This window comes from Mytilus trossulus, chromosome 1, assembly GCF_036588685.1.
Source record: "Mytilus trossulus isolate FHL-02 chromosome 1, PNRI_Mtr1.1.1.hap1, whole genome shotgun sequence".
In the NCBI taxonomy this organism is placed as follows: domain Eukaryota; kingdom Metazoa; phylum Mollusca; class Bivalvia; order Mytilida; family Mytilidae; genus Mytilus; species Mytilus trossulus.
The window spans coordinates 68,217,001-68,242,727 of NC_086373.1; the positions used below are offsets into that span (position 1 = coordinate 68,217,001).

Below are 25,727 nucleotides of genomic sequence, written 5' to 3' on the forward strand. Positions count from 1 at the left end.
GAGTTCGTGTTTGTTTATTCTTTAGTTTTCTATGGTGTATCATGTGTATTATTGTTTGTCTGATTGTCCTTTTCATTTTTAGCCATGGCGTTGTCAGTTTATTATCGATTTATGAGTTTGACTGTCCCTCTGGTATCTTTCGTCCCTCTTTTAACATTACCATAAAAGCGCAAGGTTTGGCTAGCCACAAATCCAGGTTCAACCCACCATTTTATTCCTAAAATGTCATATACCAAGTCAGGTAAATTGCCATTGTTATATATGTTAGTTCGTTTCAGTGTGTGAAACATTCTAATGTTGTGTTTCTGTTGTGTCGTAGTTCTCCTCTTAAATTTGATTTTTCTCCCCTCAGTTTTAGTTAATAACCCGGATTTGTTTGTTATTTTTTTCTCAATCGATTTATGAATTTCGAACAGCAGTATACTACTCTTGCCTTTTTTTAATGATTTTTTTGTAATTTAAAGAGATGTGGACATACAAAAAATCATTTTAAAAAGTTAGTTTAAATATAGTTTTATTTTCTTTCGAATGAAGAACATTTAGTTGGTAGTGTTCTGCAAATTTTGTATAAGAAAGAATCAAATAAAGTTAACATTTCACCCTTTCAAAATAAACATAAAAAGGTTTGATACAAATGGAACGATTTGTGATTTTTGCTGCGGGATAGCAATGCTTTAGTTCTGAACATGTTTGCCTGACCTATATTGAAAGAATATTACACATTCATAATATCTAAAGAGTTCTCTGCTGTTTGGTCTAGAGGCAAGTATACGATGATGATGGCAAATGCAATTTAAAACGACAGACATTCAAAAGACATAAAATTAGCATTTGTTTTTCTTTAAATACAACTTTTATATTATAAAATATGATAGCACAACAATATATTATAAAATATGTCAGCACAACACTACATTGTACATTAAGTCCTTATTCCATTTTAGCGGTTGCTGAATTTTCAGTTGCAATTGTATCTTTCTCTACTCATTTTCAGGTGGTGGTTTGACAACTATCTTATTATCTTTTACTTCTGCTTTTATTCCATATTTCTTTAACATATCTGCTTCTTCCGCTAAACCTTCAAACTTAAGACCTCCCAAAATTCCTTTATTTTCATTGTTGTCTTTGCAAATGTTATGAATTGCTAGGACTGACCACTGCTGAATATCTGTTACTATTAAGGAAATTTAACCTCGAATATCATATGGTCAAAAATGTTTTAACAATATAATGGAGTTATTTCTTCTATCTACTTGGAAAACAAAATGTTTTTTCCTAAAATTTTGTCAACTCGTAGAAATAGTCATTAATAGTACTAAACAAGAATGTGTCCATAGTACACGGATGCCCCACTCGAACTATCATTTCTATGTACAATGGACCATATAATTGGGGTCAAAACTCTAATTAAGAATTAAAATTATATCAATTTGTACTAAGTTTCAAGTGGATTGGACTTCAATTTCATCAAAATTTACATTGACCAAAAACATTAAGCTTCAACCTGAAGAAAGATAGACTGTAGACAGACGAACACACATGTGACAAACGGACGGACGTACAGACCAAAAATGGGGCATAAAACCCATATCTTAGAAGTCATATCAGTTCAAATAAACGAATACATAAAGATTTCAACCACAAAATATAAATCTGACAACGAATAACAAACATTTGCATAGTGGATCAATTAATTTTGATTATTTTCTTCCTTCATTTATTATTTGACACAAATTTACCACACAGCCTAAAAGTAACAATCAACAGAGAAAAGGGTCACGACCTCATGTCCAATATTTCTTTCCGTTTTCTTTAACATTCTAACACGCCTTTTAAATATATTACACCATTGATACTATTAGATTTTGCTCATAATAAAGAAAGGCAATTATTTTTAATAAAAGTGTTTTGAATATGAAGCATTTTCAATAAAAGGTTCAATGTAAATCGAAATGGAATAATTTAAATGTCTCATTCAGTAGGCTATAACAGTTTACCAAAGTCACAATTGATAACACAATAATATCTGCAAATTAAATTTAACATGTACATGTAAATTACGATTTTGTATCCTTTTTATTGTATGAGAACCTTTTCATTAAAGTGAAGGCAATAACGACGGATATGGGAAAAAGTATAAGAATGATTTAAAGTTGTCACATTAAGGGGTAAACGTCTAACAGAAATCAAACTAAAGAGCACATCAACCCGTCACAGACAAAAAAACACAAGAGTGCACACACTGAAATGTCTCGCCTTCTTTACTTATCATTAATATTATGTTGAAAGTCCTAAATATAAAGCTTTATTACAACTGTCACATAAACCAAGAAAACTTAACATTGACCTTTGAACCATGAAAATGAGGTCAAGGTCAGTTGAACTATACCAGGCAGACATGTACAGCTAACAATTCTTCCAAACAACAAATATAGTTGACCTATTGCTTATAGTTTAAGAAAAACAGACTAAAACACAAAAACTTAACATAGAGCAATGAACCGTGAAAATGAGGTCAAGGTCGAATAAAACCTGCGCGACTCACATATAGATCATAATATATTTCCATACACCAAATAAAGCTGACATATTGCATATAGTATTAGAAAAAAAGACCAAAACTTAAAGTTGACCATTCAACCATGAAAATGAGGTCAAGGTCAGATGACACATGCCAGCTAGACATGTACACCTTACAATCATTTCATACATTAAATATAGTAGACCTATTGCATACAGAATAAGAAAAACAGACCAAAACAAAAAACTTAACTATAACCACTGAACCATGAAATTGAGGTCATGGTCAGATGATACATGTCCAACTTCCTTACAATGCTTCCTTACAACGAATATACTAAACCTACTGATTATAGTATCCAAGATATGGACTTGACCACCAAAACTTAACCTTGTTCACTGATCCATGAAATGGGGTCGAGGTCAAGTGAAAACTGTCTGACGGGTATGAGGACCTTGCAAGGTACGCACATATCAAATATAGTTATCCTTTTACTTATAATAAGAGAGAATTGAACATTACAAAAAATCTTAACTTTTTTTTCAAGTAGTCACTGAACCATGACAATGGGGTCAAGGACATTGCACAAAATATTTCGGTTATTCAAATACGACTAATGTTCACCCAAATCATTATGGAGGCGGTAAACAATACACAAGTTTTAATACAAACCAAGAAGATGATCATTGCCGAAAATTAAAAACAACACGCAGGTTCATTAGGCGTAAGAATCAACAGCTGTTTGAAGCCGACATATAAACATTTAAGTTGACAATGGACTTTATTTTATAACATTGAAACTTGGAGAGAATCATAAAAGCAGCACAACAAAAAAACTTTACATTCAGTAATTAATGTGGCGATTTCGTCAAAGCAAACATAATAATGCGCCTGATAGGTCCCAAGCGAAGATATATCAACAAGGGTAATTAAATGCTTAAAAGATAGATATCAGGGGTTATTGGCAGATTCGACCTGCTCAATCTTTGATATTATGTGTAGCGTTTTGTAAGTGTTGGTTTTTTTCATCTCTTGAGCCATGATGCACTATTTTTTTATTAATTTGATTTTGGTTGCCCCGCTTATTATCCTCTTTCTTTTAACGAAAATATAAACGAAATTAATGCATCTTATTGTTCTATGTACCTATACTTCACAAATATATTTATTTATCAGAGACGCAAGAGTTCTACTTATTCTTAACCTATTGTAATTCTGTAACTGATTATTACTATCCATTACCATTTATCTTTGTTCTGCCTATAAAGACCAGTCAGGGGTTCTTTTCAAAAGATAATTGTCGTCAATAAGTCACACTTTAACGTTAATGACTTACAATTTGTTTTCAAAACATTGTTAGTGACAAAAGACGATGGCCTGTATTAGTTATAAACTGTTCCTGAACGAGGCTGATTAACAAGCCTTGATTTACATGCAACAAGAATGTGACCATGGTACAAGGATGCCCCATTCGCACTATTAGTTACTATGTTCAGTGAACCGTGAACTTTGGATCAAATAAACATATCATAGATACCAGGATTTATCTTGTATTACCTCCATACGCGCGGTTCATCTACAAAAGGTTGATCAGTGACGCTCAAATAAAAAAAAAGGTAAAAAAAGGCCAAACAAGTACGAAGTTGAAGAGCATTGACGACCAAAATTTCTAAATGTTTTGCCAAATACAGCTAAAGTTATATTTTTCTGGGCAAGAAAAATTAAAGTCTGGCATTAACATTAAATGATCAAATCATAAGGAATATGTCTACTAAGTTTCAAGTCGGTTGGACTTTAACTTCATCAAAAGCTACCTTTACCAAAAACCATTAACAAGAAGCGATATAGACGGGCGAACGGACGCACAAATCGAAAAACAGAATGCTCCTAGGTGGGGCATAGAAAGGTTTAAGTTTGTAAATACTGAACACGGTGGCTATTTTTTTTTTGCAGTAACCCACTTTTTAGTTATTATAATCACAGACGAAGACAAAATGAAAATTCATATTTCATAATTTTGTCTTAGAAAAAATCAGTCCGTTTTTTTTAAAGAAATAATTATGCCCTTTTTATGTTGATCTGGTTAAAACTGATAAATGTATCTGTATAGCATAAACCTTATGAATTCCGAAAGATGTTGTAATGTTTTTTCAAAAATTTATCAAAGCTCGATTCGTATGCAGAAAATTATCAGCTCGCAATAATTCTCATTTCGCATGCTTGTTAAATTTTAAATTTGCGTAATTTATCACCTTTTTTAATTCTGAAATATAATGACCACTTTTTATGAAAGACAAATTGCAGCCATTGGTGTAGTTATTGCTGATAATAATATGTCTGAAGTAGCAATTTGTGTATTAACAAATGTACTTGACTGTGTACATCTTAAAACTATATACTTTAAAAGGATACATGGATTCCTTCCATCAATGCTTGTTTGGTCTAACACTAATGGTATACCATTCATTTCTCGAATCTGGAACGAAAAGTATACACATGAAATATAATAATTTATCGAACACATACCGCCCCTAAGTCTTTGATCTATCTGAGAGAATACAGACCTACATCAAAACTATGTTTACACAATTATTAACAGCTAACTGTTAAAAAATCAAGTAAAGATACTTGACAATTCTTAAATTTAATGACAGGTCTTATTGTAAATTTCAATTACAAAGTAGGGAATAAGTCCGTGATATTTGTATTTTGTCTCAAATGTAATCACGAAAGAAGCCTTATAAACTAATTATTTTAAACTTAACTTTGTTATCTTTTCAAATAACCAAAAAACACATTGTTGAAATGTCCCAAGACATATCGCAATATTCAATCAAGAAATATTTATCCCTGACATGCAAGTCAAAGATTTCACCCCTTTTCTTTAATGAGATGACTTTGAACTGATCATTAAATGAATGTTGTTTTATTATATGCACAATCTGCTTTTATGGGCGTGTGTTGATGGGAGTTGTTTTTATTCTCAAAAGTACAGAGAAACCTCACATTGTGTTGGATTGAAGAGGAACATTTAAAAGACACATCAAATTAATGAATATACAGACATAATTCTCTTATTTCGTGTGCATCAAATTTTTGTTGATTGGGAGAAACTGGTATATTCGTCGATAATAAAATTCCGACTTGTGAAAATGAAATTAACACTTTATAAATTGTGTGCGCCCGAAACGCCTTTAAGACTAACTTTTTGGGGAACGCTGAAACGATATGATTTGAAAGCAATAGACAAAACATGCTTACAATGTCAGAACACTAAATGTCTTATCCTTTGGAACCCGAATTATCTTAACATGAAATACAAAAAACATCTAACATCAATTGAAACATATTTCAACACAATTTTTAAAACAAAGTTGGAGAGACAAACAACAGTAATATTTTTTTTAACAAAAACCTAATAAAAGAGTAGGCAATACTGTTACTTCAATATCGTTACTCTTGCTCAAATATATTGATGAGCCATATCCATATTTACTCCTCTTCTAATATATCTCTTGCTTAACAGGCCAAGTCATCATACAATACAAAAACCAGTGTTACATATAAATATTTTACCAAAGGATTTACTTGAACGATTGCTAAACTTTATATTAAAAAGCAGAGGCAATACAGAACTTGAAATATAAAAGAGCAGAAAATACATCAATACTGAAAAATAAAGCAAAAACAACATGATTTTTTTGAAAAACCCATGGGTGAACTCAGGTTATTCTTGTAAGTAGTAACCCTCTTTATTAAGATGTTACGATGATTAAAGGCAATCGTAGTTAACCGCTGTTTAAAAGTCATAAATTGATTGAGAGAAAACTTTGGGTTACAAACTGAAACAAAACTGAGGCAAACACTTCAACTATTATAGGAAAAAAACAAACAACAGAAACACAGAAGTGCAGTTTTAATCTGACGCTGTACTTTTTAAACTTGTAGTAAACTTTATAAATCTAAGTTAACGTGAGGTTTATTTTTAATTTGTGTACTTGATTTTTCATATCATGTAAAGTAAAATATTGGTGTACTTCAATTATGATTTTAGCATTGCTAAACTCTATTAGTAAACTTTAAAATCATATGTATTTTTCATAAATATTGTTTTGCCTCACTTAAATCCAGCTAAGTATTTATTTAACATACTCTTAACGTCGACATGACGTGCAAAACCTGTCGTAGATGAGTTACAACCACAAAATAAACAGTCAATGACATTACGGTGTGCCTGTCAAAATTAACCCGTCAAACTGTCGTGTGGACTAAAACCATAACATTAAATTTCAAGCAGAATATTGCAAAGTAGGAATACCTAACGTAATTATCATTTGCTTATATATATATATATATATATTCGATCAGAGTTCCTCGTGAGCTTTAACATTTATAACATGATAATTATTAAAAATATTTTCATATCAGTAAATTAGAAGACAGATTAGGGAATATCACCATTTACTGTTAACAGACTATGACAGATCATAGTGACAGGTCCATACCATTATAACACATCACCAAAAATAGTTGTGGTAATATAAAATGATAGATTTCCATTGATATGAAGACTTTTGATGACAAAGCAAAATGTTACTCTATTATATTTCGCACTTTTTGTTATGAACTCTTAGACTGAAAAAAAAACACACACATATCACGGATTGTCTATAAATGTTAGATTATAAAACACGCTTGTTAACGTAAGGCAAAGCATTACGACCTTGTCTTGCCATTACAATGTATGATTTGTTACCCATAAATATGTCATAAATTTCTTATTTTGTGCATATCTTTACACGGTGTCATCTGTCAATTTCACTTGTCATGCCGTGATTGATCTAACTATTGTACAGAATTAAAAGATTTATATAAACTGATTATGTAATAGAAATGCTGGCTTCCCATTATGTCTTAGTTGTATTATATCTCCCATAAAATTGATAGATATATCTTTATCGTCCAGTACGTTATCTTTCCAAATTTTTGTAAGAAACTCTACGTTATACCATGCTGAAGCAGATGTACCGGAATCAATACGACTGAACAGGATAAGTTCAAAACTAAATAGTTCACAGCCATTAAAACAGAAATTTATTCTAAATGTTATCCGACTTTTCTTTGCATTTTTCACTTCAAGCGTTTAAGCAAAATCCTTGGATACAATAAGCAATCAAGAACCAAAACGTCAAAGATTAGAAGGACAGACAACAAGATGGCAAACACGTTTTTCTATATATGCCTGGGGAAAGAATTGTTTTTCGAAAAGTTAAAAAGAACTTTGACAAAAAAAGACGTAATTAGTGATAATTTATATCTGACTACATCGCTACATAAGAAAAGTAAACCGCGCTCGAATCAAAATAGTATTGAAGTTGAACACTACTTATTATTTCAATAATGTTATGCCAAAGCGAGTTAACACTCTCAGTAAATAAGGCTGGTACTGCCATCAGAGAAAACAGTACATCAGCAGTGGCATCAATCAAAACGTTGTAAAATTAATCAAATAAAATTAAGATTGAGTATAAGAATCAAATTAAAAACTTAAAAGCGAATGAACGTACTCTTGGATGGAAAGCTATTACTGCTCCACTTGTGACACCAAGTTGCGATGCGCATGACAAGATTTTTCTTAAACTGATCAAAGATACTAGGCGTATGTATATCTTAGTACGCAATAAAATTAAAAAACAAATAAATTACATAGTAAAGACCATTGAGGGCCACAAATGAAATTGAGAAGGCTAGAAGCATCATGGCGACGGATAATATGTTTCGTATACAGCTGCTAGAAAGTTGCTACATGAAAACAGGAAAGTTCGCAATACTTTGTGGTGTTCTTTTGTTGTCGGAATCTGTTTATAATAAACTCTCCAAAGATACCATAATTACAACTGTTTTCGCCAGACTAGCGTTACGTCTACAAACGACTTTTCAGTTAAGATCGAATCGAAGAAGTTGAAAAGACCAAAGAAAGTTCCGGGTTTTTTTTCTATGTATATTTTCAAATTATCATACAGGACATTAACTGACACTGAATTGCTATCGATGTTTAGCTATGTAATGTCTTTCAGTCACAAAGTAACGATTTTTTTAATGTATTTTCTAAGATGTATTATTTTTCAACAAATGTGAATTAGCATTCTGTATAAACATTGGCTTAATTGAAAGGAGATTTATTAATATCGTATGCGTAAATGTGAAATTGTTACGATTTCATTCTTTTAACATTCAAATTCCAAGTGGTTTCTCAAAATTTTGACAAAGAACAAATCAAGAAAATTTTATCATTCCTCTTTAATATTAATTACTTATACCTGCTTGTACTATTAGCTGTTATTTAATTGACAATATTACATTCTTTTCAATATACTGACATGATTAGTTAATGCAGAATAGGTGTTAGGTACACAAAAGAAACTTAACACTTTTGATAAATCATTAGTCTGAAAATAATCATAATGAATTGTGTCAAAAATGCTTTATCAATACTTCCATGTCAAGTGTAACCTTTCTGACCGAAGGGGGTTAACTCTGACAAAAATCTGCAAAGTCACTTCACGATAAGCACAAGCTTGATCGCGAAGAGAAGCTTGAACAATTTTATCCAGCAAAATGCAAGTATACCAAAGTACTTTTATAAAAAGATTATCTTGATTCTTTACATTAGTAAACAATGGCAATCCAAAGAAACAGGTGTACTTATTCCATTGATAACAAGTAAACAGACATAAATAATGAATTTATTTTGAAATCACTGCCCTGAGTAATGTGCCAGGTACGATCTATGAAAAAAAGGTTATTGTATTCTTTTTTATTTAACTTATATGATTTTTCTTGATACGTTCTTAAATGTATAATAGAAGTATACGAATGGTATAAATCACTATTTTGGCATCTTTTAAATAACAAATATGATAGTCGAATTTCCGTTGTTGTTTTTTTTATTAAGAACTGAGCTTTGACGTAAATCGTTCAATTATTTACAAACCATCTAAACACGAAAGTCCAAGTTTTGTATACATATCATACCTGTAAGAAATGTAACATGAATAAGAAAGAGAATAACACATTCCAACAATTAATATTCTCTATTCCTCAGCGTATTTCTATGGGAGCTGCAAAACATTTATTTGTTACAAAATTAAACGTGCAAAATTTCTCGACAGTTTAAAAATTAACAACTAATTCATTTTTAATTAACAGTGTCCTCCCTTAATTTTGGCTATTTATTTAGGTAAATGTATTCGTAAATGTCAAGTTTGTAACATTATTTATTTTTTATTTCAAATAAAAATGTCCACCAGTTAATTATTGAGCTACATAACTAGTGACTCTTAAGAGCCTGTGTCGCTCACCTTGATATATGTGCATATTAAACAAAGGACACAGATGGATTAATGAGAAAATTGTGTTTTGGTGATGGGGATATGTTTATAGATCTTACTTTACTGAACATTCTTGCTTCTTATAATTATCTCTATTTATAATGAACTTGGCCCATTAGTTACAGAGGAAAATAGTTTGTTAAAATTTACCAAAATTTATGAAAATTATTAAAAATTGACTATAAAGGGCAATAACTCCTTAAGGGCATACGATACAGTTTTGATCCTGTATTTACAAGTTCATGAAAATTTGCATATAGGCTATTTTTTGTCCTGATTAAATCAAATATGTAATAAAAAATATACCTTCCTGTGCTACTTTTGAGTAAAATGAGGTCGAAATTTTGTATATTTGCTCAAAATTCAGATTTGTGTCCGTAATTTCTTTTTCGACAGAAAGACATACCTTTTTTGTTATAAAAGATAAACACAATTTTTTTTGGTTAAATGATCGGTAATTTCTGTATTTTGTAAATATCCTACCAAAAAGTGCAATTTTGTATTCAGAAATAACTCATATTTATCAAATGTTCATGAATTGAGGAAAAAGCGTCATTTTTACTGCAGGTTTATCAAAATTTAAAAAAATCCTCTATGTACAGTTTTATAAAATTTGGGTCACATAATCTCCCTGCAAAATGAAACAAAATGCCGTATGGAAAAATAGGGGTCCATGAACTCGTTTTCAAATTAAATCAGTTTGAATGGTGAAAATCAGTCGAAAAATGCATCTTTTCCCGATATGTCACAGTTTGACGTCGCGAAAATAACAAATTACGTTAGCAACGTCATTACCTTCCCTGTAACTGTATCGTATGCCCTTAAGGGATCAACTGACCATTTTGGTCATGTTAACTTATTTGTGGATCTTACTTTGCTGAACATAATTGATGTTTACAGTTTATCGCTATCTATAATAATATTCAAGATAATAACCAAAAACAGCAAAATTTCCTTAACTATTACCCATTCATGGGCAGCAACCCAACAACCGGTTGTCGGACTCATCTGCAAGTTTCAGGGCAGGTAGATCTTGACTTGCAAAACAATTTAACCCTCGTCTGAATTGCTCTTAATGCTTTGGTTTCAGAGTTATAAGCCAAAATCTACATTTTATCCCTATGTTCTATTTTTAGCCATGGCGGCCATCTGGGTTGGTCAGCCGGGTCACGACACAATTTTTTTAAACAAGATACCCCAATGATGGTTGTAGCTGAGTTTTATAAAATTCGGCCCAGTAGTTTCAGAGAAGATTTTTGTAAATGTTTACGACGAAGGAAGACACCGACGGACGACCCTGGACGCAAAGTGATGAGAAAAGCTCACCTGGCCCGATGGTGATAAAAGCATCAGAGGTACTGTAAAACACATTATAAATTTTGTACGTCAGACGTGTGTCTTGTCTTCATAAGACTCATCAATATAACTCAAAATAGTTATCAAAGGTACCAGGATTATAATTTAATACGCCAGAAGCGCGTTTCGTCTACATAAAGTCATCAGTGACGCTCAGATCAAAATAGTTATAAAGCCAAACAAATACAAAGTTTAGGGGTATTGAGGACCCAAAATTACAAAAAATTGTTCAAAATATGTCTATAAAGGTAATCTATTCCTGGGATTAGAAAATCCTTAGTTTTTCGAAAAATCCAGTGTTGTAACAGGAAATCACAAAAACTGCTCAAATATCATGTGCAGGACAATAAATAGTGTTATAAGTCTACTAGGCTTGTGATACCTTCAAAGACAAAATGTCTACATGCAGTTTCATCACCCCAGTGGTTGTAAACATTCATAATAGATACTTATGATGTGTTACGCCAGACAGCAGTGGCATGTTCAGTCCAAATAATCGTGAGGCGTCAAAGCAAATCAATAAGATATCCTTTCAAGACATCATCATGACTTGGACTAAGGCGTGTATTACACCATCATGCAATGTAAATTTATTTTAAATAATTATACTTTAAGCACACATTAGTGTACAATCTAGTAATAGCTATCAAAGCTACCAGGCTTATAATTTGATACGCCAGAGACGTGTTTTGCCTAATAAAACTCATCAGTAACGCTCAGATCAAATTTGTTAGAAAACCAAACCAGTACAAAGTTGAAAAGCATTGAGGACCTAAAAATTCCTTAAAGTTATCCCATATATGGCTAAGATATTCTATACCTGGGATAAGAACATCTTTAATGTTTTGAATAATTCATACTTTTGCAAACAGTAAATTTATAAAAGTGAACATATTATTGATACTCATGTCGACACCAAAGTGATACCCTTGGGCATGAATTGGAGATACATACACCATATGAACGGTGTTCCTTAAATGTAGTTGAATAATAAAACAAAAATCAGTAAAGCAAGATACAAGACAAATCTTTGTAAATTTTATTGTAAACCAGTCCTCATTGTCAATGGCTTCATGCAAGTCGATATAAGCAATGAACTGTTTCTGCAATTTCTCAAAGAAATTACTTTAACTTCACCACCAGGTAGTCTTTGTTTAAAAGCTTCTTTGAGAGAAACAACCCCTTTTATCGAAGAATGTCGTATTATTGGGAGTTATAAATTACATATGCATTCAAATGCAAAGTTATCATCTATTTTGTTGAAAAGGTTTGTTCTCAACCAAACAACCGTCATTGTCAATTTCTAGATGTCGTGTTTCAGCTGCTGATCTTGCTTTTCGTTTTGAATATATAACACTAGGTAATATTTGCTATTTTACTTCTTTCAAGGTATGAGACGGACTTAACTGTATCTAATTCTGTTGTATCCTTTAAACCAAAGTAGTCACCAAACTCTTATTATCCAGTGAGAGGACATCATATATATAGAATAAAGTGACGTTTAAGAATAACGCTAATCCTGCATAAGAAACCCCTGTCTGAATTTGAGCCTCATATGAAGAAATGAACAAATCAGTAAGAGGAGCACAGTTAATTTGAGAATGTCGATTTTGTGTTGAAAAATATGTCATCCGAATGTAACAAATATGCTGTTAATAAAGAACTCTAGCGTTTTTATTGTGTCAGTTTCAAAGAATTTTTATTCTTATCAGAGATATTGTCTACAAAGTATAATCTATCACTTTCTAAAACAAGATTCTCAGTTCTCTTTTATAAAACAAAGCAAGGTCAATTAATTCAGTTGTCTTTATGTTTTGAAAAGGAATACTTGTCATTTTTTTTTAATAATGTACGAAGGGGAAAGACACAAGACATAATTTTAGAAGAATAAAATTTTTGAAGCTCAGCTTTGATGCTTAAGAGGTTTCCCTTGGAAGACACAGACTCAGTTATAAAACTTTGATTGTAAGACCACTAATGATATTAAGATATCCATTAAAGTGAAAGTATATTCAGCTGTTTATCTTCTTGTAATTCTTAAGGAACAACAAAGAACAGACATAGCTATAATTGTTCAGTAATTCCTCCTTGGTAAGTGTTGTTTGTGGTTTAATCTGCGGTGACAACTCAAATTTTTCTTCAATCCTGTAAACTACCCTTCCCCATGTGAAATTATATTTTAAAATACTTTGAATGACAATATCATTTTATATTTTTTCCTGTGTAAGTTAACATTCTGAAGTCAAAACTCACAACTCTAAACTACCACACAGTGAGAGGTTAAGCGCTATAAAACCAGGTTTAATCCACCATTTTTCTAAATAAGAAAATACCTATACCAAGCAAGGAGAATGACAGTTGTGATCCATTCTTTTGATGTGTTTGATCTTTTTTTTTTTTTGCCATTTGATTAGGAACTTTCAGTTGTGAATTTTCCTCCGTGTTCAGTATTTTGATAATTTTATTTTTTCCTTGTAAACTTAAATCCATTATGCAAAATAACTTAATGATAAAGTATGTTAACCTTGATTTACTACCATTGTGTTATATCATCTGTAATTGCGCATTAATCTGTGTATAGAAATTGGTCATGAGTCATGTTGCTATTTTGGAAATTGTGAGTGAAAAAGATAGATTTTGACAAGATTTTTTTCATTTTTAATCCTGATATACTTGATGAATGGTCCAGGTTTTTTTTGTTGATATTTTTTATTAACAACATACTTGATGAATGTTGATTAACAAATGTGTATAACATTTAATAGTAGTTGTCTTAAATTGTTGATTAATGGTATTTTATTACTTATCTTTTTCTCAGTTTTCAGTGACTTAGCAGGATGTTATAACAGTGAACTGTATTTGCATTGAAGAAATGAAAACAATTGTAATTTACTGTCATCAATCAATGCTTTTCTTTTCTCAATATCATTTCAAAAAAAAATCCAAGGAGACTAATTCTGTTTCTTTTATTTCTGTTTAATAAAGGCTTATCAATATATCATTGATATGGTCATATTTAGAAATTAATTGATATACAAACTATTTTTAATACTAAGGATTGTTTACCCCAGGAATATGTTGCCTAAGCTGTATCTGGCAAAACCTTTAAGAATTTTGGGTCCACAATACTCTTCAACTTCTCACTTTAATTGGCCTTTTTAATTTTTTTGATTTGATCATTACTGAAGAGTTTGATATTTTTTGTAGATAAAACATGTGTCTTGCATACAAACAATAAGGGTTCCATAAATCCCAGAAAAAGCCTGTATTTCAAGCTAAAGTTTCAAATGCAGATTTATTGATAAATAGCTTTGCTGAATCATATCTGATACAATGACAGGATAGGAATTGTTTGTTTTTTTTATAATTTACATAATTGCTATATATTCAATACATCACAAATAGAAGTCATTTTGATTTCCCAAGAACAATTCAATAAAAAAAAAAAAAATAATAATTATTTTTTATCAAGAAACATAGAACACAAGCATCCAAAAAAAATCTTGTAGGAAAATATTTGTTATGAACTTTTACATATTTCAAGCAAACATTTAGGTTCATGAATAAACTTCCCTCTGTCTCTAGACCTTGATTGGTTGATATTGACAAATTATAAAATTTTACAGAAATCTCTATTTTTTACCAATTTGGAATATAAAAATCAATAATTAAAACAAACTTGTTCTATTTAAGTTTCTTAAGTGTCTTTTTGTCAATTTAAAATATTTTTCATCTAGAAGCAATGAACTTGATAATCATGGCCTTAATGAACTTACTCCTTTTAATCCTGGTATCTATGATGAGTTTTTTAAAGTCCAAAAAGAGAGCAGACGTCTTCCCCTAAAGATGCCTGATCAGCATTGGGAATTCACACTCTTGAAAAGGCTAATAATATCATTTTTTTTTATTTTACTTACAAGATCTTGATTTGGTTTACATTCATAAGCCATGTTTCCTATCAGTTTGACCAAGTCTCTCTTTAAACAATAGCCTGCATGATCTTGATCAATGTTGCCCAACTTCATTATTTTATCAACTCTGCTGAACAAATTATCTCCTTGTAGCCCTATCTTATGGATACCTTCCAGCAAATCTGAAATATGTATTATTCAATGTTTTAACTTTTTGTGTTACTGTTAAAACCAGTTAGCATGTCTTGATAGTTTGATATTCTCTTTTTTTGGGGGTCTTTTTTTGTAAAGGGTTTTCAAAATTTACAATTTGACTGCATTCATGTTGGAATTCAAGTTACCATCATACTCAATATGCAATAAATAAGCTAACTCATTTAACTGTTTTTTGGAATATGTCTTATTATAAGCACCATGTCTTATGTTGGAATTCTGACAAATAATTGAACTTACCTAAAACATATGATGGAAAGGTTTTCTCTCAATATCAAGTTACAATTGTTATATAAGAAAGGATAACACACTATTCCAAATAAAAATGTTATTCAATACTATATTTTGGTCTCTGCACAGCATGGCAGTTTGCAGATTACGAAAGTTATAGAGGAACCAACCATTTGTTTTCACATTTTCAGAGTCCTGACTGGGTTATTTCTGAATGAATTTTCTTTTACAGTAAATGTATATGTGCATCAGTGTGTAGAAAGTATGTGAACACATTAAAAACATTGATGTGCTGTGTCATATGGTTTGAACTATCAATGGATATCTCTTTCTCAAATTTAGCTCATAACTTAGAGGATTGTAGCTTTCATTGCCTTCCAGTGTAGCACAGGCTTGCCAAAAAAAATGGTTCGGCGGTATACTACTGTTGCTTTTATTTGTACATCATCTTGCCTTATTTTGTCTGCCCCAAAAATTATATACTGTAGCAATATCATTCCCAATTCTTTGTTGATCATATGTTTATCTTTGAAAACAAAAGGAATCGAATTTATACATTTCACACATACTACTATGGTACAAGAAAGGGTTTGATCCCACATGGGACATAATTTAAAAGAAAGCAAAAATTGGTTGATTGCCCATGAAACATGTATATTATATGAAGCAGTTCTGTGTTAAAAACTATAGCTATTTCATATTTTGTATTGGAACTTCATAAAAGATGTCCAAACCATTTATTCCTATATAAGAAGATTCTCATTGCGAACTTCTCTATGTTTTTTAGCTGTTTGCAACATCTCACACCTCAAGTACAATTATAAACTACAAGCTTAAGCGTTTGATCATAAGAACTAAAAAAAAGCATGTAACATTATCCAATTCAAAGAATATTACTTAATGTCTGATGCTTACAAATAACACAGGAAAGCAAGTCTTTGTCTGTATTAATGTCTGGATATACATCGTTATGTGATGTTGCGATGCCAAGAATTTCTATTTCTTTCACTATGACAACAGGATTCTGAAATTTTAAATTTTATGAGTTAATGAAGTGTTTACATTTGTAGAGTGTTAATAATTACACTTGACTTTCATATGATCCTGCAATAGTTGATGTAGATTGTAGAATAAATTTTGAGAAACTACAGAGGATTATATGAACTTATACATTGCATGACATTGGATTGAACAAGTCACTGCAATATTTTGTTTGTACTATCAAAGGTTGTTAGAAACCATGAAAGATATCAATAAATTCATCTTAGATAACAGGAACAAAATTTTATATTTTTGACAAACATTTCGTTTACAAAAGACTCATTAGAGACTCACTAATAACAAAAAAGTTAAATTGGCCAAATAAAGTACAAAATTGAAGAGAACTGAGGATCAAAAAATTCTTAAAAGTTTTGCCAAATACAGCTTGGGTAATCTATTTCTGAGGTAGAAAAGCCTTTAATAGTCTTTAAAAAATTCAAAGTTTTGTCAACATTTAATTTATAATTATGACCATATCAATGATAATTCTTGTCAACACAGAATTTGCATTTCATACATGTACAATCTTTTTTTAATCCCAAAATTAGACATCTATGGAATTTCTGACCAAACTTGTTCCAAGTTAATGTGAACACATGGTTAAAACTCATTAACTTGGATTGATTGATTGGTTGATTGATTGATTGTTGGTTGTTTAACTTGGAAGCTTTTCCAATTATATTGCACAATAAAATATGAAGGTCCAACTTGGTAGACTACACACAGCATAGGTTTCTGTCACAGATAGAATGTGATCATGACCCCATAAAGCAATCCCAACCTCACTTTTTTTCGGTATGGAAGCTTGTTCCTCAAAGAGTTCCATAGCTTTATACTTTTAATTTATTGTACAGAAACCAAAAAGTACTTGTTTTGTGTCCCTCTTGGCCCTTTATCCTTGACAATTTGGTCAATCACCTCTCAGAAAAAAGCCAACCTTCTTTTTGAAGTATGGAACCTGAATTTCATAGAATCATGCACTAATACTCAAGTTAGTGTCTTCGGATAATGAAGACATTACCAAATCACTATACAATGTATGGCTGCAAATTGTTGAAAAATCAAATATCTGGCTCTGTAAAAGCCAGACTTGTTGAGTTTTTTTTAACATACTATGAAAAATATTTCATTTTGGAGCAGTTGATATAAAGACATGCCACTGTACCATTCAGCCAACATTCACAATCAGAGCTGTAAATATATCAAGGTCTAAATAAGGAGATTGATGATTTTAACTAGTGTAACTTGTTACAATGATTTGAGGTGAATAAATAAAAACTTTAATTAAACTTTTTGTTCATTTTAATTCAGAGCACATTTTGCACATTGTCATTTATGAGAAGTACATTAAAATGATATCTCGAAAAATAAACAAACTTCCTGCATCGCCAGGTGTTGTGTGGTACTGCTAAAAATGCGGAAACCATAATCTAGTACATCACTCATTTCAAAGTCAACGAAAAATGCTGCTTTTTCCTATCTGTTTTGGTCTACTAACATACTTCTACTATTGTGTGGGCTTGACTTTAAAACGTCTTAAAAAAACAGCAAAACATCCCATCTCATCATATAAACTATAAAAATTACATATAAACTTCTCGTTGTTATATTTTTACATTTCTAATCACATGCTGATTTAATATTTCCAACAATGGCATGTTTTGTGCTATAAATAGAACAATCTTAACAATAATGGGAATTTATATGTCACTGATTTAAATCAATACACATAAATCAAGATAGAAAATAATGAAATTCTTAATTAATAAATCTACATGATATGTCATTACACCTTAAATTGATATAAAATATCATATACATCTGGTCTTACATAACTATTTTTTACATTAATAAACTGATTTTATATACATGCCTACTTTAAAAGTATTTTATGAATTATGTAAATTTTACAATTCATTTTGAGAATGTTTTAAATTAATAGCTTTTTCAAAAAGTACATTGTTTTGCTATTATTGTGGATGGTGGCCACCTGTTTATCTTAACTATAAAACTATGAGTTAAAACAGGTGAAACACTCAACAAATACATTATTATTGCGCAATTAAAGGAAATGTATAAGTCAGAAAAAATACTTAAAAATATTGACACCATCAGGCATTCTGACTTTCCATACAATTGGTAGGTTGTTTTGCTAACATTGACCTTTGAATATAGGTTGCATTTCTGTAAATATTGATAATGCGATTTCCCATAGGAACTCTTTTTCAGCTAAAACTGTACTATTTTTCCTATGAAGTTTTGAAAAAAATCTTATCCTAGAATTGAAAGTTCATATGCACAACAATTTTTTTTTCCAAAGGTCAAAATATAGGGCTGTGCGGCATATTTTCAACGTTTATATGCCAGGAACTTCTCAAAGTTTAAACTAACACTTATTTTCTTAACTACCCCTACCTCAATTGAAAGGTTAGCACAGATTTCAATGTAAACTATATGCACATGTTTATTTACTGGTAACATTCCCAAGTTATGTCCCTGTGAGATGGAACACAGAGAGCATAACTTGGGACCAGTATGTTAACAAAATTAATTTTCTATGAATATCCAAGATCTCCCCAAAAGAGGCATGTTTTGAGAAACAGCTGTATTTACAAAGTGCAACCTGTGAAACCATGTCAAAATCTACAATGGGAAAGGGTGATGTAAGAATGCAAACAATTTTCAGATTTAACGTACAATTCCAGGGAGCATAAGTTGTACTTTATTATAATCTCTCTTACAAAATGTATTGCTCGAGATGATTTTTGATATTATTTTTATTAAAAGCCTACTGAAAGTGGAAAGGCTTACAATGAACAACAGGTGGATGGACAGACCACAATCAGCATTGTTGTATCCCCTGCCCTTCTTAAATACTGGACAAACATGACAACATGCAAAAGAAATCTTATAACATGTAACTAAATTAAAAGAAATACCAAAGAAGTTACAGTAATTAAAGATATGTGCAGGCTTATAATTTAATATGCAAGACCATGCATGAAAATATGCTCAATATAAACATTTGATATCTTAAAATCAAAAGAAAACCTCATTATGCAGAAGCGTTTATATTAATCAGATGCTCCGCAGGGCACAGCTTTATACAACCACAGAGGTCGAACCCAGAACAGTTAGGGCATGTATGGACACAATATTCAAGCTGGATACAGCTCTGAATTTGGATTGTGATTGAATAGTTGACACAGCATAGGTTTCTGACACAGAATAAATGTGGTCTAATTAACTTAAAATTATTGTTTTTGCTCTTGAGCTATTCACTATGCTGTTGAATACTGTAAATTCAGAAATTATTGCCAGGTTTTTATTATTGCGAATAATGCGACTGAGTTGTAAACGCAATAATTAAAACTCGCATTTTGTAATATTTTAACTGAATTAAGCATGACTTTTCTCAAAATCGTAAAAATTAAAATCGCATTCAAGCGTAAAATGACAAAAACGCAATAATTTCTGAATTTACAGTATTAATCCTCTCAAAAATAAATATTTGAAGAAATTTTCTTTTTAATTTCTGAAATCTGAAATGAGAAAACTTGAGCCCTCTAAACCCATTTTTTTTTCACCTCCCCCTTTCCCTTATTCCAAAAATTATCTCAGTTCAAACTTCTAATGGAGTTTGCAACAATAAACACTCATCTAAATACATCATAAAATATCAAAATATAAAATGTCATACAGTCATGGTTAAAATTAATATCAATTAATAGTAACTTCTAAAAAAACTAGAGGCTCTAAAAAGCCTGTGTCGCTCACCTTGGTCTATGTGAATATTAAACAAAGGAAGCAGATGGATTCATGACAAAATTGTGTTTTGGTGATGGTGATGTGTTTGTACATCTTACTTTACTAAACAGTCTTGCTGCTTACAATTATCTCTATCTATAATGAACTTGGCCCAGTAGTTTCAGTGGAAAATGTTAATAAAAATTTAAAAATTTTATGAAAATTGTTAAAAATTGATTATAAAGGATTATAACTCCTTCGGTCATTTTGACTTATTTTTAAATCTTACTTGCTAAACATTATTGCTGTTTACAGTTTATCTCTATCTATAATAATATTCAAGATAATAACCAAAATAAAAAAAATTCCTTAAAATTACCGATTCAGAGACAGCAACCCAGGTTGTGTGATTCATCTGAAAATTTGAGGGCAGATAGATGTTGACCTGATAAACAATTTAACCCCGTGTCAGATTTGCTCTAAATGCTTTGGTTTTTGAGTTATAAGCCAAAAACTGCATTTTACCCCTATGTTCTATTTTTAGCCATGGCGGCCATCTTGGTTGGTTGGCCGGGTCACTGGACACATTTTTTAAAACTAGATACCCCAATGATGATTGTGGTCAAGTTTGGTTTAATTTGGCACAGTAGTTTCAGAGGAGAAGATTTTTGTAAAAGTTAACAACCACGACGACGGACGACGACGGATGACGGACGCAAAGTGATGGGAAAAGCTCACTTGGCCCTTTGGGCCAGGTGAGCTAATAAATGGGGATGGGGCCCTTTGGACACAGATGATGCTCCTGCTGGCATATCACATTATAAAGGGACATAACTCAAGAACTGTAAAAGTGAACTTAAACTGAGTTTAGAGGTAATAAGCATTATATACACATTTCATTAAATTTAGTTGAGACAAACTGAAGTTAAGAGAACAGAAACAAAAAAATCTTCAATTTTTCCACTTGTAAAGGGGCATAGCCCTAGAATGGTAATCAAAGTGCTTGTAATCACTGAATGGTGAAGATTGCTTTAATTTATCAGTTGGTAGTAAAAGTGAATATTGCATTGTATTTTGTATACAGCATTGATTTAAAGGGGCACTAGCTGTCAAATTCATGTTCACCGATTTGACTCAAATTCTCATATTTGATTTATAACAATGTAAAACATTTATCCAAACTATCAAAAGTCTAAAATAAACAGTAAGCAGAGCATGGGTTAGATAATATATAGGTTCGTTTCGTGTGTATTTTAGTCCAGACGTCATCTAATTAACTATCGATTTGACATCAGATGACCATATAAGCTATGTAAACATAAATAAAGATATGAATAGAATAAACCAACACGTGCAATTGGATTTTTATAGGTCTGTTTGATTTATTTTAAAGATTAAAAATATATGTTTCTCATTGTTTTCAACCCTATAAGAATGATTTTATGTGCATCGAATTAGTAATCAAATGATTTACCGTAGTTTCACTTTCATTGTTGACATTCTTTTTCTTTAAATAACCAGTACAAGTACAATGCATGCGTTGTCAATTTTTAACTAGAGGTTAAATTGAAGTTCACATGAATACGGATTTAAAGAGGTTGACTCATTCACTTGCAAGTGAATTATTAATTATCAATGTTTCTAAGCGGAATTTGACAAAATTGAACCTTTTGGCTGCAAAAAGGGAATTGTTATTTCACTATTTCACTTTCACTATTGATTGAACAGAAAAAAATCAAACTTTAGATTTTTAATATATCTTGTAGCTAGTGCCCCTTTAAGTTGATTTAACTATTATTCTGGACAAAGAAAGATAACTCCAATTTTCAAAGAAGATTTCATAAAGTGTTGGTTTAGGTGATTCAAAAATCATTCTGGACAAAGAAAGATAACTCCAATTTATTGTCTTGAAACTACAAAAATGCTTGATTTTGAACCCTTTTTGGCCCTTTATTCCTAAACTGTTTGCCCTATAACCCTTAAAATATATCCCAACCTTCTACTTATGGTATTGAACATTGTGGTACAATTTCAGAAAAATTGAAATACTTATACACAACTTATTGTTCTGACACATTAGTGCTTGTTTTTGTCCCCTAATTCCTAAACCTTAGGGACCATAACCCCTAAAATCAAACCCAAGCTTCCTTTTGTGGTTATAAACATTGTGTAAAATTTTATTGATTTCTATTTACTTATACTAAAGTTATTATCTGGAAACCATCCGTCTTCGAATGATGCTGACGACGATGATGACCAGGGTTTCCCCTGGGTCAATATTTTTTTTCGCCACCCCTTTCGCCGAAACAATTTATTTTTTGCCACTTTATTATTTTTTCGCAAATTGACACTAATATATTTTTCTTTTAAAAGTTTCCTTTTTTCCAGCCCCCCTTCCTAAATAAGAAATAAGTGTTTTTTACAACAAAACGAAGTATATATACATGTACCTTATCACTTGGAATTGATCCCTCGTGTAAGGAGTAGTCATTTCATTGAATGATTACTCTCATGTCAATCTTTTGAATAGATTTCTTCATAACGACAGTTTTCTTTTCTTGACCATCGTATAAAATAAAGTAAAACTGTATGCTTGAAACACGTGTGTAACTGAAACGACTTTGAAGTACCCACTCAAATCAATGATCTATATGAAAGTTAAATGATAAAGTTTTAAATCAGAGACCTTTCTTGCTTTTGAACCTTTTTCGTCATAACAACAATTTTCTTTTCTGGAAGAAGGAGAGCAAGCGTAAAAATTTTGCTTCAAACACATGCGTCGCAAACTTATTAATAAATCCCTTTTGTGACATGTGACAGAAGCCATTTAACCATATCATTTTGTCATATCATATAATCAACACCTTTATTAATTAGTCCTTTGATGTCGATAGCTATGAATGCAATCAGCTGATTATTGATTTTCTGTCAAGTTCAATGTGAATTCCGATTATTGTCTGATCGGTAAAGTCAGAGAAACCCGAAATAAGTAAATAAACAAGATGGCTGAAAATAAATCGTTATATATATTTCTTTCGCCAAATTATTTCGCCAATGACGAATTTTAATCGCCACAATTATTATTTTTTCGCAAATTGCGAAAATGGCGACCGCCAGCAGAAACCCTGATGATGACAACAACAATGTGGTACCAATATACGACAGCAAAAAAATTTTTAGTCAATAAAAACCTTAATAAGGCCAAAACTCATCCTTGAGACCCTTAGCTTAACAACAATAAGAACAATATGTTTTAAAAAAATAAATCATAAATACTATATGAGGTCATGGTATGTTTTTGAAAGTATAATACAATTATAACTAGAGGCTCTAAAGAGCCTGTGTCGCTCACCTTGGTCTATGTGCATATTAAACAAAGGACACAAATGGATTCATGACAAAATTGTATTTTGGTGATGGTAATGTGTTTGAAGTTCTTACTTTACTGAACGATTTTGCTTCTTACAATTATATCTATCATGAACTTTGCCCATTAGTAACAGAGAACTATATTTGGTAAAAATTTACATAAATTTACCAAATTAATGAAAATTGTTAAAAATTGACTATAAAGGGCAATAACTCCTTAAGGGGTCAATTGACCATTTAGGTCATGCTGACTTATTTGTAGATCTTACTTTGCTGAACATTATTGCTGTTTACAGTTTATCGCTATCTATAAAAGTATTCAAGATAACCAAAAACGGCAAAATTTCTTTAAAAATTACCAATTGGAGGGCAGCAACCCAACAACCAGTTGTCCAATTCATCTGAAAAATTCAGGGCAGATAGATATTGACTTGATTAACAATTTAACTTCTTGTCAGATTTGCTCTAGATGCTTTGGTTTCATAGTTATAAGCAAAAAACTGCATTTTACCCCTATGTTCTATTTTTAGCCTTGGCGGCCATCTTGGTTGAATGGCCAGGTCATCGGACACATTTTTCAAACTAGATACCCCAAAGATGATTGTGGCCTAGTAGTTTCAGTGGAGATTTTGTAAAAGATTACTTATATTTATGAAAAATGGTTAAAGATTGACTATAAAGGGCAATAACTCCTAAAGGGGTCAACTGACCATTTTGGTCATGTTGACTTATTTGTAGATCTTACTTTGCTGAACATTATTGCTGTTTACAATTTATCTCTATCTATAATAATATTCAAGATAATAACCAAAAACAGCAAAATTTCCTCAAAATTACCAATTTAGGGGCAGCAACCCAACAACCGATTGACCGATTCATCTGAAAATTTCAGGGCAGATAGTTCTTGACCTGATAAACATTTTTATCCCTTGTCAGATTTCCTCAAAATGCTTCGGTTTTTGAGTTATAAGCCAAAAACTGCATTTTACCCCTATGTTCTATTTTTAGCGGTGGCGGCTATCTTGGTTGGTTGACCAGGTCACGCCACACATTTTTTAAACTAGATACCCCAAAGATGATTGTGGCCAAGTTTGGATTAATTTGGCCAAGTAGTTTCAGAGAAGAAGATTTTTGTAAAAGATTACTTTAATTTACGAAAAATGGTTAAAGATTGACTATAAAGGGCAATAACTCCTAAAGGGGTCAACTGACCATTTTGGTCATGTTGACTTATTTGTAGATCTTACTTTGCTGAACATTATTGCTGTTTACAATTTATCTCTATCTATAATAATATTCAAGATAATAACCAAAAACAGCAAAATTTCCTCAAAATTACCAATTCAGGGGCAGCAACCCAACAACCGATTGACCGATTCATCTGAAAATTTCAGGGCAGATAGTTCTTGACCTGATAAACATTTTTATCCCTGTCAGATTTCCTCAAAATGCTTCGGTTTTTGAGTTATAAGCCAAAAACTGCATTTTACCCCTATGTTCTATTTTTAGCGGTGGCGGCTATCTTGGTTGGTTGACCAGGTCACGCCACACATTTTTTAAACTAGATACCCCAAAGATGATTGTGGCCAAGTTTGGATTAATTTGGCCAAGTAGTTTCAGAGAAGAAGATTTTTGTAAAAGATTACTTTAATTTACGAAAAATGGTTAAAAATTGACTATAAAGGGCAATAACTCCTAAACTGGTCAACTGACCATTTTGGTCATGATTGACTTATTTGTAGATCTTATTTTGCTGAACATTATTGCTGTTTACAGTTTATCTCTATCTTTAATAATATTCAAGATAATAACCAAAAACAGCAAAATTTCCTCAAAATTACCAATTCAGGTGCAGCAACCTAACAACCGATTGACCGATTCATCTGAAAATTTTAGAGCAGATAGATCTTGACCTGATAAACATTTTTATCCCATGTCAGATTTCCT

At 31.3% G+C, this 25,727-nt stretch overlaps 1 protein-coding gene across 1 annotated transcript in view; it reads right to left on the reverse strand.

The window, feature by feature from the left end:
- Positions 1–819: 819 nt before the first annotated feature.
- The window catches only part of LOC134683135 (ataxin-10-like), a 34,170-nt gene continuing 9,262 nt past the window's right edge, over positions 820–25,727 (reverse strand). Inside the window, exons 6-9 of the mRNA XM_063542254.1 lie at positions 16,539–16,647; positions 15,186–15,361; positions 4,934–4,997; positions 820–1,168 (exon numbers count right to left, since the gene is read on the reverse strand). Coding sequence (XP_063398324.1) covers positions 981–1,168; positions 4,934–4,997; positions 15,186–15,361; positions 16,539–16,647 — 537 coding nt within the window. The 3' untranslated portion in view covers positions 820–980. The remainder of the gene's footprint in view (positions 1,169–4,933; positions 4,998–15,185; positions 15,362–16,538; positions 16,648–25,727) is intronic.